The 16147-nt window shown below is 42.4% G+C and overlaps 1 protein-coding gene across 2 annotated transcripts in view; it reads left to right on the forward strand.

Annotated features, from left to right (window-relative positions):
• LOC121552410 (utrophin-like) overlaps positions 1-16147 on the forward strand; it is a 204582-nt gene that overhangs the window by 75624 nt on the left and 112811 nt on the right. For both annotated transcript variants that reach the window (XM_041865328.1, XM_041865329.2), the window contains exon 3: positions 7660-7816. In XM_041865328.1, coding sequence (XP_041721262.1) covers positions 7660-7816 — 157 coding nt within the window. The remainder of the gene's footprint in view (positions 1-7659; positions 7817-16147) is intronic.

Below are 16147 nucleotides of genomic sequence, written 5' to 3' on the forward strand. Positions count from 1 at the left end.
GATCTGGAATCTGGAGAGCTGGTCCAGCTCTGAGAGCCATCTCTTCCATGAAATAGAGTGTTCTTCAGGGATGACTTCGTCCCATCCACACTTTAGCTTGCAGAGCACTTGAAGAATTTGCTTTGCCTTTAATACGAATGGGGCGAGGAAACCTAATGGATCATAAATAGAGCTGACAGTTGAGAGAATACCTCTTCTTGTAAGGGGTCTGTTCTTGACAGTGACCTGGAAGTTAAACACATCCCTTTCAATGTTCCATCGGATTCCAAGTGCTCTTTCAACAGGCAGCTTTTCTCTGTCCAGGTCCAGTTCTTTTATCTGCTTGGCTTTGTGTTCATCAGGGATAGAAGCTAGTACAGTGCGGCTGTTGCTGACCCACTTGGTCAATTTGAACCCACCTTGAGAGCACACATCCCTGAGGTTTCTTGTGAGAGCTATGGCTTGTTCTTCTGTGGCCACTGACTTGAGGCAGTCATCAACATAGAAGTTGGACTTGACTGTTTGAATCACCTCTTCATCGTACCCCTCACAGTTGTCTTCTGCAGTCTTTCGCAGTGCAAAGTTTGCACAACTTGGAGAGGATATAGCACCGAAAAGATGTACTGTCATTCTGTACTCCTCCAATCTTTTGTTAGTATCACCATCCGGCCACCATAGGAATCGCAGGAAGTCTAAGTCATCTTCATGGACACGTACTTGATGGAACATTCCTTCGATGTCTGCCATCATGGCAATGTGCTCTTGCCGAAATCTTAGCAAGACTCCTATAAGCGTGTTTGCCAGGTCAGGGCCTTGAAGGAGTTCACTGTTAAGAGATGTACCTTTATAGGATGATGAACAGTCAAACACCACTCGTATCGTTCCTTTGCGCTTATGGTGAACGCCATGGTGTGGTATGTACCATACCTTGCCTTTCTCTCTGAGGAGCTGTTCTTGTGGTACCTTCTCGGCGTAACCTTTTGTTATCATCTCTTCCATGAAGCCTTTGTACTCTGCAGCGTAACCTTTGTCCTTCTTGAACTTCCTGATAATATTTAGAGCCCGCTGCTTTGCCATGTCACGGTTGTTTGGCAGGACTACATCTTTGTTGCGAAAGGGCAACGGTAAGTAGTAGTGATGGTCTTTGAGGGTTATGGAGCTTGATACTATCTCCATAAACCTACGATCCTCAGCTGACATCTCACTTTTCTCTTCATACTCTCTCTCAGGGAAGTCATGGTTGTACTGATTTACAAGAAGAACCCCCAGGTCGGCCATTGAGATACGATTAGCCATCACCGTAGGACGCCCGGATTCTTCTGCCATGGTACAACTGTTGAGAGGACCATTCATCACCCATCCAAAGAGGGTTTTCACTGCATACGGTCCGTTGCCTTGGCTATTTATGATTTGCCAGGGTTCCATTGCCTTTGGAGCATTTACGCCAATCAGAAGTTCGACGTCAGCATCAATCTCCTTCAACTGAACCTCTTTCAGGTATGGCCACCTTTTGAGCTCTTTCTGAGTGGGAATGTTCTCTCTTGTCACTGGGATCTTATGTTGGGTGTAGACCTTTGGTAATGCAAGAAATGTGTCGCCTTCCACCTTGCCAATCTCTAATCCAGATATCTCAAAGCTCTTGGTAGGACTCTCCTGCCCCATTGTGCGTAGCAGAATTTCAGTCGCACTGCCTTTAGCTTGCAACTGCCTCATGAGTCTCTCCGTACAAAATGTTGCTGAGCTACCAGAATCGAGAAAGCATAGGTTAACACAGACTTGCTTCCATTTGCCACCTTTACTTGAACTGGCACAATTGCAAGTGCACAATCTGTACCCGGCCCCCGGTATCTTCACCAGCTTCCAGTGAAACAAGAGCACTGCTGACAGTCTCCTCCCGCTTTACTGCTACACCACTCATATCTGCCTTTTGAGATCTAAATCTCTCTCTTCCTTCAATGTGCAGGATAGTGGGGTGCTTTCTTTGACAGCTCTGACAGGTCATCCTTCTTTTACATTCTCTGCTTAAGTGGCCTCTCATCAAACAGCCAAAACAAAGGCCTTTTGATCTCAGAAACTCAACCTTGAATTCATGTGGCTGTGCCTTCACCTGTTGGCAGTCGACCAATAAATGCGCACCAGCACAAAATATACATGAGATACTGGGAGCATCAGAAGGGTAGGTGCCTGGTCTCTTTACTTTGAATGTTTGTTCTTTTAAAGGTTTTCAGAGTCACAATCTGCCACTACAGCTACTGTAGTGGCAAAGCTGCTTCCCCTACTCTTGGACTTGAACTGCTGTTTAAAGTCAGCTTCTGTTTTGGGTTTTAAAAACCTTTTGTTGTACAGGGGATCTTGAATATCTCCATACAACGGATCCTGCAGTATTTTGGCCTGTTTTTCCATGAACGTTACCAGGTCACTGAACTGGGCCCTCAGGTGACTTCTCTCTAAAATATCACATGCCATAGACCTCCATTTTTCCCTTAGTTTGTAGGGAAGTTTTGACATGATCAGCTTTATGTTGGAGGGAAGATTAAGCTCTTCCATGTTCTGTAGGTCTTGCATAGCGTTACAGCAACCTCTTAGATAGAGTGCATAACCACCCAGTCCCTTTCCATCATCGGGTTTGATGTTTGTCCAGTTCCAAGCCTTTTCCATGTAAGCAGTGGTGACTTTGATTTCATTGCCAAAGTGTTCCTTTAACAACCTCTTAGCTACTGCATAGCCTCTTCTGGCTTCCATATGCAGACAACTACGGACCAGATCCTTGGGCTGACCAGAGGTGTATTGTTCCAGGTAATAGAGCCTATCCTGGTGACTGCTTGTCTTATCTTCTATACCATGCTCAAATGCACGCATGAATGGCCTAAAGTTTAGAGGATCACCGTCAAACATAGGTATCTCCCTAACAGGGAGTGTGGCTTGTTTGTGCTGTAGTACAAGGAGGTCAGCAATTTCATTCTGCCTTTGCATGACAGTAGAGAGGTTATCATGGCTGGTATTATGGCTGATACCCGCAGTGTTGATTCTGTGTCGATTGCTAGACCTTGCTGTTGGCTGCTGAAGAGTGTGGTTTACGACTGTTTTCGGAATAGGGTTTGATGGCTTTGTGGTCGGTTGTTGTAAAACTCTTTGTAGTGGGGTCTTTGGAACTGCACCTAATGCAGCAAACTCAACAGGTGATGGTTCAGGTTCCACATAGACCTCTGGTTCCTGTTTCTCAAAATAAGAGTTCATTCCATCTTCTTGGCTTAGTAAATGGGCTGCCACAGAATGGGATTGAGAAGTTGACTCGGTACTCTCCAGGACCTTCAGTTTGGCATTATATGCTGCTATGTCCGTTTCCAGTGCCATTTTTTCCATCCTAACATTCAGTTGAGCTTTCTCCAGTTCCAATGCATGCTTGTCTTGTAATGATGCTTGGCGAGCTAGTAGAGCTGCTCGTTCTGCCTCGGCTTTAAGGCGTTCAGAGGACACTGAGGAAGCAATCTTAGAATACTTAGTTTTACTTGATATTTTTGACACATTGGAAATGCTGTCATGTGGTTCAATGAGCGTTTGTGGCTCAACTTCAGCCTTTTTCCATATTTCCACCTCTTTCAGGAAATGTTCATAAGTTCTCATTCTTGGTTGATAATAGTTAATGCTCTCCTGTTCCTGTTCCTCCTCTGTGACCAGCTCTAGCACAGATTCATGAGCCTTCTTAAAGTCATTGAGCACAGCATCAAATGCTTCAAGACTCTCATTCACAGTTGCAATGTTTCCTCCATCAACAAGAAGGACTTTTATTTCATTCATTTTGCGTGTACACACTCCAAGTTTGCCTCTCCGGGCTGCATAGAGTGAATTTAGATGCTCCTCTGCCCTCTCCAGTGGAGTCTTATTTGGGATTTCCTCCTCCATCATTCACTTTAGTTCACTCAATTTACAATGACACGGTTGTTGGTTTGATTGTTAAACGTAATGCCCCTTTAGACCTCCTTTAATCTTTAAAAACACAGTCATCCATTTCAGCATATTGACCCATTTTGAATTGCACATGTGCAAGTTTGGCATTTTAGATGCGTTTTAAACATTTCATCCCGTTGAGGTTTTGTCCCTTTAATGAAGTTTTAACACGCAGTATCTTTAGATACTTAAGTTGCATTCGTTGCGTTGATGGATTGCATTTCCACGTTAGGCCAAATATTAGATATATGATTAGGCTACATTGTGCATAGGATCTGTGTTTCCCAAACTTAAACTTCTTAATTGTTTTCACAGCGCTGTATTTTGAATTCCATTCCCAAGTTTATCAAACATTCCAATTATAAGCACATTTGCGCTTCCATAATATGCATGATCAAACGATCGCCTTGAACAGGGCAGCTCATTCATTCGCAGTGGTTACTCACGGCTGGCGAAATCTAGGAGTTCAAATCCTTCCAAGCGAGCTGTCCTTATGGTCCGAATGCAATTACAAATAGAACAAAATCCAGCGTGTGTCCGAACCGGAGATTTCCTTCCGGTAGTAATCCTTCACGGAGTTTTTTGACTTGAATGTAGTGGCTTCCTTTCCTCTTTACCATAGCCACTGACAGGCGGGGATACTCACCACTATACTAACGAGGAATCTCTGCTTTAAGTTGATTGGAGAATACCTTTTTGTTAGATAAGAAGAATAAACATTTTTTGTTGCACTATATCCCTGGATCTCATTGAATGTAGTGGCTTCCTTTCCTCTTTACCATAGCCACTGCCCTAGCCTGAAGCGGGGTTGTTTCGGACGCATACAGTCCACACTCAACGTTTCCAAACGGCCAAACATTCAATGAGATCCAGGGATATAGTGCAACAAAAATGTTTATTCTTCTTATCTAACAAAAAGGTATTCTCCAATCAACTTAAAGCAGAGATTACTTGAAATGCAAATACATAATATAATATGACCTGTCTGTCTGTATTTCTGTATGTCTATATGGTCAAAAAACTATACCGCTCCCGCATCTAGCAAGGACTCCTCCCCCGAAGGCCCAACTTCCTGCCTTTATACTAACACAATTAACACAGTACAATGAATGGGCAAGAGGGGGGGCCAAAAACTGAGTTACACTAATAACAAATGAATATATCTCAATCCAGTAAATAAATCATAAAGGTACGTACCTAATATTTCATCATATACATTAATATTTAATATATTTACACAAATGTACATGGAGCTCAGTATGTTCAGTCTTTTATACAAAATATGCCCAAATCGGCTCTAACACCTTGCTTACATTTATATACAATCAAGTGTCTCTTTATTATGTGTGGGAATACTTGGGAACAGATTTCCAACATTTTTATCACTTGGAGCTGATTTCCTGTTGTTATTAGTCTTTTATGTCCAACAATAAAAATTGAAAACATTTATTTTTGTTTTGCGCAGAAAACTTGGGGAACCCTGCCTTACAGTAACATAAACTAATGAAAATGCTATTATGTTCCATTAAATTATTATTTGTTTGTATTCTAATGTTACCCAAGACCTTCATAAACACAACCAAATGATTATTCTTCCAATAGCATATATGAAATGTATTTATTAGACTGTTAGAATGTTGACTCGTCATTGGCTCGAAGGGGTGTCTGTCGAGGCCAGGCGTATGCTAATGATGATGCCCAACAACGTTCTCTAGTGGATACTTATAGGCTGAAAGGCCCAGCGTTTTCTAGTGTTAAATTACAAATAATCAAATACACATGTATTTGAACCCAGGTCTTCTACTGTAATATACTACTGTAATATAGGATCAGCATCATAACCCTGTAGTATTCGGAAGTCTAAATACAGTCAGTAATGCAACATTCTCCCAACATGCAGTAAAAAAGTGCAGACACTCAACCTCTAAAGAAAAGTGCTGTCCAAGACTTTCATATCCTAATCATTCACTGCAACTCCATCCGCTTGACACTCACTCCTCCCTTAAAGCATCAACTGGACTTACTGCGGTGCTGGTCTTATGAAACACACTCGTATTTATAGTTGACCATGACTAATCCATTACAATAAATTATCATTTTCATTTAGATATGCAGGGAGTGTACGTCATAACCATGCTGACTTGTTTGTTGTCTAAACATGTGGATGAAACCATTCGATAAACTGTAGCTAGAACATGCTTTACTTTGGACACATGAGATATGCCTCCGGTGAGAGTTGGAACCAATATGCTGCCACAGAACTCTTCAGGGCCTGAACAGTGGAGGAGTGACCACAACCTTTGCATAAATAAAGAGAGAGACGGAGAAGAGTGAAAGAGATTGATGGAGTGAAAGAGAGATGGAGGGAGAGAGTGAAGGTGGCAGGGGCAAGATAGAGATGTTGAAAGGAGCAAGGGTTATGAAGGGGAAGAGAGGGTGTGGTGAGCAAAGGAGAAAAGTAATATGTGAGGAATAGTGAAGGAAGGTTACAACGTGATAGAAAACAATAGATGGAGGGATAGATGCAGAGTGAGGGTAAAATATGTTATGAGAGGAGACGGGAGGAGCAGGTGAAGATCAACACTTCACAGCCTGAAAGACCTAACTACTACTAGGGGGCAAAAGAGACACAGATGGAGTGAAACAAGACATAAACACTGCAAAGTTACATAAAGATAGAAGGTAACAGCATATTCGTAAGAGCACTATTATTCACTATACACCATGTAACTCAGTGTATCTCTATGGGAGGGAGGCAAGGCTGAGCTGTCAGCAGGTTGTGCACGCGCGCGCGCGTGTGTGCTGCAATGTGTGTGTTATTTAGAGCACGTTATGTCTTAATTACTGTACATAATAATATTAAGAGTAGCTGCTATTGGACTGTGCTGCTGAACATACTGGTCAGACGCATTATGGCGAGCAGAGGATGTCAAAACAAAACATTTAAGAACACACACACTGAATAATACACATTATTCTGTATACCCACACACTTTGATGCACCAACACACACACGCACACACACACACACACTCCAATAGAAGTGGTTTTGGCTGCCCTCCAGAGAGAGGAGATTTTCCCTCTAATGCTCACTTGTCTCCTGGTCTTAATGGTTCCAGATGTTGGACAAGAGTTATCCAGCAAACTTGCTACTTTGAAATGCGGCCAACTGTAATGGTTGACACACCCATCCACCCCAACCTCACCAGTCTAGCCATGGTCTAACCATGTTATTCTGTTTTAGTATCCACCTGGAGTTGTATGGCTGGTTTACCCTTCTGCTTATATGCAGATACCAACTTAGTGGCCTTGAGGTTTGAGTGTCCGCCCTGAGACTGGAAGGTTGGGAGTTCGATCCCCGGCTGAATCATACCATGTAAAGACTTTAAAAATGGGACCTAGTGCGTCTCTGCTTGCTTACTCGGCATTAAGGAGATAGATTTGGGGTAAGGTCAGGCGATAGACTAGCGTCCTGTCCAGCGGGTATACTTGTGCCTCACACTACATAACCCAGGAGATAGGAGGCTCCTGGTCCTATGAGCCGTTCCGGCAAGCACTAGCTAAGCCAAGACTCATGCAACTTACTTTTTACATGGAGATGGACCTGACCATATCATAACATTCTTGTAACCATGTTTCGACCATGTTATAACCGTATTGGAAACATATTTTAACCGGGTTGTAACTGTGTTTTAACCATGTTTTAACCATGTTATGACCATGTGTTTCCAGGGCTCACCTGGAGGCGAGTGCGGAGCGTTGGAGTCGTCTGCTGAGCCTGCTGGAGGAGCTGTGGAGGTGGATCTGTCTGAAGGATAAGGAACTGGCCAAACAGATGCCCATAGGAGGAGATGTCCCCACCCTGCTGCAGCAGCACAACCACTGCACGGTCAGTACCATAACACAACCACTGCTCAGTCAGTACCATAACACAACCACTGCTCCGTCATTACCATAACACAGCCACTGCACGGTCAGTACCGTAACACAACCACTACACAGTCATTACCATAACACAACCACTGCTCAGTCATTACCATAACACAACCACTGCTCCGTCATTACCATAACACAGCCACTGCACGGTCAGTAAAGTATCACAACCAGTAACACGGTCATAGAACTACAACAAAACCACAACTATGACTACTACAATATGGTAAATGTAACAAAATCCCAACAACTAGTTTGTGGTTCTTTAGTATAAACAGCAATGTGGTTACTGTGCATTAATACATGAAATTACCCTTCTGAGTTGTGATTCAGCCTCTGGTCATGTTTTAAGCCTGTCTGCAACTGCTGTCGTTGCTGCTATTGTTGCTGTTGACACAGTAATGTGTTTCTCTGGCCTTTCCATTTTATTCAGAAGGCTGTTATTTAATTCACACAAACACCTGGAGAGTACACACACTTCTACCGCTGCAACTCTGTAATGGTGTGTGTGTGTTTGTGTGTGTGTTTTTGTGTGTCAGTGCAGAGGTCAAATCGACGTTTATTGGTCATATACACAGATTTGAAGATGTTATCGCAAGTTTCTAGTTCCAACAGTGCAGTGATATCTAGCAATACAATAACAATACACACATTATCCAAAAAGTACAATACATTAAGAAACCCTAACCTCAGAGCAAGCAATATCAGAAAGAGCAATGTCAGAACATATATATATATATTCTGACATTGCTCTTTCTGATATTGCTTGCTCTGACGTTGGGGTTTCTTAATTTCTTGTACTTTATATATATATATATATATATATAAAGAACAGGTGTTCCTAATATTTTGTACACTGTGTATAAATGGTGTGTGTAGACAGTATGGACAGTATATGTAAAAGGTACTCGAGAGATGGCAGTGCAGAGTCTTGCCGGTTCCTGCTCGACTTTGCTTTTTTTTGGCTATTTTTGCGTTCATTATTACTTTGTTTATTCAGAATGTTTGTGCAATAAATTTGACCGACAAACACTTCTGGATCATGAACCGGAAGCTACACACTTATCTCTCAGCCTCCCAGATCTGGAATACTACATCCACTCCTTTGTTCCCCGCACAGCGTGCTTATCTTTTGCTGCTAAACAAGATGACCAAAGGCAACGTTTCTGATGCTAAAATGCCGACCCCACTATATGCCGAGGGAATTCACGTGTGTTATTAACACAGCTGTGTACATACCGCGACAAGCAAACACCAAGGCGACACTCAGCAAACTGTACAAGATCATTAGCCAGCAATAATCCTCTCATCCAGAAGCAGTCTTTATTGTCATGGGTGATTTTAACCAAGCACGTTTAAAACACATTTTTCCAAAATATCACCAACATGTATCCTGCCCCACAAGAGGAAACAATATGCTACACCATGTATATACAAACATCCGTGATGCGTACAAAACCATCCCCCGTCCCCCACTTCGGCCAATCAGATCACGTCTCTCTGTTCCTACTCACCGCCTACAAGAAGCAACTCAAGAGGGAGCCACCAACACAGAGGATGAAGACTCAGTGCTGCATGATTGTTTTGAGAATACGGATTGGAACATGTTCAAAGATTTATCCACCCAGGACTCATCCATTAAAATTTAGGAATATATACTGAACAAAAATATAAACGCAAACATGCAACAATTTCAAAGATTTTACTAAGTTACAGTTCATATAAGGAAATCAGTCAATTGAAATTAGTTCATTAGACCCTAATCTATGGACTTCACTTGACTGGGAATACAGAAATGCATGTGTTGGTCACAGATACCTTAAAAAAAAGGGTGTTGATCAGAAAACCAGTCAGTATCTGGTGTGACCACCATTTGCCTCACGCTGATCCAGAGCATCCCAAACAGGCTCAATGGGTGACATGTCTGGTGAGTATACAGGCCATCGAAGAACTGGGACATTTTCAGCTTCCAGGAATTGTGTACAGATCCTTGCGACATGGGGCCGTGCATTATCATGCTGAAACATGAGGTAATGGTGGCGGATGAATGGCACGACAATGGGCCTCAGGATCTCGTCACGGTATCTCTGTGCATTTTAATTGCCATCGATAAAATGCAATTGTGTTCGTTGTCTGTAGCTTACGCCTGCCCATACCATAACCCCACCACCATGGGGCACTCTGTTAACAACATTGACATCAGGAAACCGCTCGCCCACATGACGCCATACACGTGGTCTGCGGTTGTAAGGCCGGTTGAACGTGCTGCCACATTCTTTAAAACAACATTAGAGGCGGCTTATGGTCGAGAAATTAACATTCAATTATCTGGCAACAGCTGTGGTGGTCATTCCTGAAGTCAGCATGCCAATTGCACGCTCCCTCAAAACTTGAGACATCTGAGACATTGTGTTGTGTGACAAAACTGCGCATTTTAGTGGCCTTTTAGTGTCCCCAGCACAAGGTGCACCTGCATAATGATCCTGCTGTTTAATCAGCTTCTTGATATGCCACACCTGTCAGGTGAATGATTATCTTGGCAAAGGAGAAATGCTCACTAACAGGGATGTAAACAAATTTGTGCACAACATTTGAGAGAAGTAAGCTTTTTGTGCATATGGAACATTTCTGGGATCTTTTATTTCAGCTCATGAAACATGGGACCAACACATTACATGTGTTTATATTTTTTTTAAGTTTACTATACATACAGTAAATTCATGGGTATATGGAAATGGCATGTCTGAATGGAGGCTTAGGAATGTGCAGGGGAATGTCTGGAAGGAAGGAAGGAAGGAAGGAAGGAAGGAAGGAAGGAAGGAAGGAAGGAAGGAAGGAAGGAAGGAAGGAAGGAAGGAAGGAAGGAAGGAAGGAAGGAAGAAAAAGTTGGTAAGCTAAGCCACTTACATGAATAAAGAGGAAGATATAGGAGGCCTGGAGTAGAGTGGAAAGGACAGGAAGAAAAGGATGATGAAATGACGGTCTGAGAAATCAAGTAGACAGAGAGAGTGATGGAGAAGAAGTGAGAGAGGAGAGAGCGAGTGAAGGATGATGTTAATGGAGAGACAGGCGAAGAAGAAGCAGAGGAGGAGGTGGAGAGATTGAGATGAAGAGCATAGAAGGGCGTAAAGAGTTGGATATTCGTAATCACTCAAAGAAAACGATATAACCATTGCATTTAAAGAGAAGTTGGATACTCTGAATCACTCAAAGAGAACAATATAACCATTGCATTTTTATTGGGGCGTATCAATCCTTATATCACCAAGTCAACAACATAATTTATCCAATTTTTTTTATGAATATAGCTAGTTGTTTACAGTACATATAGATTCATGTAAACTAATGAAAGGGCGGTAAAGGAAGAAAGGAATACATTTTGTTATTCCGGGGCGGGAGTTGTCCGACAGTGCTCTTCTCCAGTGAGTGTGTCGATTGTGTCTGTGTTTTTGTCTGCTGATAATAGCTTTTATTAATCACACATTCAATTATCCAATAAAAGGTCCTGTGTAAGCGTCCCACTGATTAAACTCATCAATCAGCTTTATTAAATTAACGGATTGTAGAGCGGGAGAGAGAGGGGTAGGGGGGAGAGAGAGAGAGAGAGGGGGGAGAAGAGAGCACTTTTTTAATCGCTCTCTCTACTTTTATCTCCCTGCAACAGTTGTCTTTTTCTTCTCAGTGTGGAGAGAAGCTACAGCAGTATGTTGTATATAAGTATATCATTAAAACTGAGTGAAGTGTATAATTAAAAAGAGTGATTAGGAGTGTGTGTGCTATTTACTGGTTTAGAAGGGGTTTAATTAACTCACTGTTTGTGGAGGTTTAAGTTTCGAGAGTGTTGTTGTCCTCATTTTGCTAATATTAGCGTCAGTTGATCGGCTAAGCCAAGCTAACATATTTACACAGCCTATGTTAAGCTATGGAAGCCAAAGTTGAAGCTAATATATTCCGAATAGCTACGCTAAGGTGGTTTAATCACACTGTCTGTGTGATTGATTAGCACCATTTGTACCTGGATGGGCAGGTCGTAAAATAAAATGAAATTAAACTGCTGCGTCGCCACAACCTTATCTCCCTCAGAGGGAGAAAGAGAGAGAAAGAGAAAGAAAGAACCAGAGAGAGAGCGAAACAGAGAGAACAGAGAGAGACTTTCTGACTTTGAACTTCTGTGAATAATTACCTATCATTGATGACTTAACTTTTAATTTGTTTCTCCTTATTTAACTTTAGAAAGTCTCTCTTCTAGTGTTGAGGAGTTCCTATCTATCTGAATTGAGCCTGGTGAACTTTAAAGTCCTTTACTGAGTTGGTTGGCTTTCATTTTGTTTTACTTAGCAAAGCCAAGTCTCAAGTTTCATGTCTTACAGGGTTGTAGGGGAGTTTTCTGACTTTTGAGGGGCCAAGGCCAGAGGTAGAGAAGTAGCCTTCGTTTGGATGAAACTGCCTTCAAGATGTCTAGCTTATAGGAAGCAGTTTATATTGTAGGTGTGCCGGCCCTAATGCAGGTGATACCTCCAACACAGCATAAACAATGTGAGGAGAAACTACAGTCAGTGGCCAGTTCATTAGATACACCACCCCGTTCACGAAAATGGTTTGCTCCTACAGACAGCTAGTCATGTGGCCGTGGCTTGCTATATAAAGCAGGCAGACAGACATCAAGCCATTCAGTTACTGTTCGATTGAACATTAGAATGGACAATCCTGTGGTGAAAACAGCTCGTTGATGAGAGGTCAAAGGAGAATGGCAAGAATCGTGCAAGCTAACAAGCGGGCCACAAACAAACAAAACAATGGCACAGTACAACAGTGGTGTGCAGAACGGCATCTCGGGACGCATCGGTCCTTGTCACGGATGGGCTATTGCAGCAGACGACCACACCAGGTTCCAATCCTATCAGCTATGTCTTCCAGAGTTAGCATGATTCTACTTCAATTCACACTGACCACCTTGGAAAGGAGAGGAGAGGGGGTGAGAGAGATGTTGAGAGGGAAAGTAAAAGGGAGGAGAGGCCAGATTCATGGAGGTCTGGAAATAGCCTTCTCTCCTCTCTGCTGTGTTGTAATGCTATCTTCCCCTCATATCTCCTCATCAGCACAGGGCAGGCGCCGATAAGACTGTCTGCTCTGCTGTTTTGTACACACACACACAGCCAAGGTCACATATCACAGCTACAAGATACACTCCAGGCTTGCAGTGCATTGAAAAATGTCATCCTGGGGGGCTTTTTGTCACTGTAGCACCACTTATTCTGCTCTTAGTTGAAGAATAATGTTTTTCTGAAGAGTCACAACTCTGTCACTAACCAATGTTAGTGCCAAAACCAATACTGTAACTACTGTATCAGAGAGGAGAGAAGTAAAGAGAAGACTGTGTCAACCTCTTTGACTTTCATGCCTCTTGTTTTCCTATATTCTCCTCCTCAGACAGATAGTAATCTCTTATCTCATCCTGGCAACTGAGGAAAGTTCTTTTATTTCCTCTTGAAAGGGGATGCATCAGCTTGTGTTTAATGTTTGTTTTCTACTTTGAGTGTTTTTCCTCAAGGCCCTGTCCGTAAGAAGGCAAGACAAACACATTTTCACGATTTCAGTAATATCAATCAATCATTCAGTAGTTTGTACCTGATTAAGTAGAATCCTGTTAAAACTACCATTTATATTCCTAAAACATAAGTTGAAACTGATACTATTGATGCTTCCTGTTTTTATTTATTTATAGCCAAATGTCAAAACACCGGTTTTAAATGTCAAAATTCATATCAATATGCTGAAATAAATTGTGATATGTTGAAGACCAAGACATAAAAATGATTCCCAACACAAGTGAAACACTTGTGTTCAGATTACTTGTATTAGTACCTTAACTGCTCACGCACCAATATTTACCAAGCGGTCACTCTAGACTGAAATGTATTAGCTTGTTCGACTTTAATCAATAGCGAGCACAAATGTATCACTCACATATACAGCTCTGCAAATTTTTCTTAAATCAGCATCTCCATTCCAGTGTCTGTTGAATTCCAACACAGGCACACCTCATTCTACTGAATTAGGTACTGATTAGGTGATCACCTGAACCAAATCTTATTTAACGAGGAAAAGTATAAAAACCACTGCTGTGGTCATCACTATCCTATTGCAGTAGGACCAGCTGGATGGCAAAAACAGTGCTAATAGTACCTCAAAAGTAATATTAATCAAAAAATAACTATTGACCATGCCAAAAGAGTTTAAAAGGAAAGTTTTGAGAGAGGAAAAGAAGGGTTCAATTCTGGCTTTACTGACAGAGGGATACAGTGAGCGTCAGGTTGCTTCCATCCTTAAAATTTCAAAGACGGCGGTTCATAAGAACAAGGTCAAGCAGCAGAAATTGGTGACAACAAAGCTACAGACCGGCAGAGGGCGAAAACGACACTCTACTGACAGGGATGACCGCCAACTGATTTGAATGTCACTCACCAACCGTAGGATGATATCAAGTGACCTACAAAAAGAATGGCAAACGGCAGCTGGGGTGAAGTGCACGGCGAGGACGGTTCGAAACAGGCTCCTAGGGGCAAGGCTGAAGTCGTGCAAAGCTAGAAAAAAGCCCTTCATCAATGAGAAGCAAAGAAGAGCCAGGCTGAGGTTTGCAAAAGACAATAAGGATTGGACCGTAGAGGACTGGAGTAAGGTCATCTTCTTTGATGAGTCCAATTTTCAGCTTTGCCCAACGCCTGGTCGTCTAATGGTTAGACGGAGACCTGGAGAGGCCTACAAGCCACAGTGTCTCGCACCCACTGAAATTTGGTGGAGGATCGGTGATGATCTGGGGGTGCTTCAGCAAGGCTGGAATCAGGCAGATTTGTCTTTGTGAAGAACGCATGAATCAAGCCACGTACAAGGTTGTCCTGGAAGTAAACTTGCTTCCTTTTGCTCTGACATTTCCAGCAGGAAAATGCACCATGCCACACAGCCAGGTCAATCAAGGTGTGGATGGAGGACCACCAGATCAAGACCCTGTCATGGCCAGCCCAATCTCCAGACCTGAACCCCATTGAAAACTTTTGGAATGTGATCAAGAGGAAGATGGATGGTCACAAGCCATCAAACAAAGATGAGCTGCTTGAATTTTTGCGCCAGGAGTGGTATAAAGTCACCCAACATCAATGTGAAAGACTGGTGGAGAGCATGCCAAGACGCATGAAAGCTGTGATTGAAAATCAGGGTTATTCCACCAAATATTGATTTCTGAACTCTTCCTAAGTTAAAACATTAGTATTGTGTTTTTTAAAAATGAACATGAACTTATTTTCTTTGCATTATTCGAGGTCTGACAACACTGCATCTTTTTTGTTATTTTGAGTTTTCATTTTCTGCAAATAAATGCTCTAAATTACAATATTTTTATTTGGAATTTGGGAGAAATATTGTCAGTAGTTTATAGAATAAAACAAAAATGTTAATTTCACCCAAACACGTACATACAGTGGGGAGAACAAGTATTTGATACACTGCCGATTTTGCAGGTTTTCCTACTTACAAAGCCTGTAGAGGTCTGTAATTTTTATCATAGGTACATTTCAACTGTGAGAGACGGAATCTAAAACTAAAATCCAGAAAATCACATTGTATGATTTTTAAGTAATTAATTTGCATTTTATTGCATGACATAAGTATTTGATCACCTACCAACCAATAAGAATTCCGGCTCTCACAGACCTGTTAGTTTTTCTTTAAGAAGCCCTCCTGTTCTCCACTCATTACCTGTATTAACTGCACCTGTTTGAACTCGTTACCTGTATAAAAGACACCTGTCCACACACTCAATCAAACAGACTCCAACCTCTCCACAATGGCCAAGACCAGAGAGCTGTGTAAGGACATCAGGGATAAAATTGTAGACCTGCACAAGGCTGGGGTGGGCTACAGGACAATAGGCAAGCAGCTTGGTGAGAAGGCTACAACTGTTGGCGCAATTATTAGAAAATGGAAGAAGTTCAAGATGACGGTCAATCACCCTCGGTCTGGGGCTCCATGCAAGATCTCACCTCGTGGGGCATCAATGATCATGAGGAAGTTGAGGGATCAGCCCAGAACTACACGGCAGGACCTGGTCAATGACCTGAAGAGAGCTGGGACCACAGTCTCAAAGAAAACCATTAGTAACACACTACGCCGTCATGGATTAAAATCCTGCAGCGCACGCAAGGTCCCCCTGCTCAAGCCAGCGCATGTCCAGGCCCGTCTGAAGTTTGCCAATGACCATCTGGATGATCCAGAGGAGGAATGGGAGAAGGTC

This window comes from Coregonus clupeaformis, chromosome 36 (assembly GCF_020615455.1).
Source record: "Coregonus clupeaformis isolate EN_2021a chromosome 36, ASM2061545v1, whole genome shotgun sequence".
Classification (NCBI taxonomy): Eukaryota; Metazoa; Chordata; class Actinopteri; order Salmoniformes; family Salmonidae; genus Coregonus; species Coregonus clupeaformis.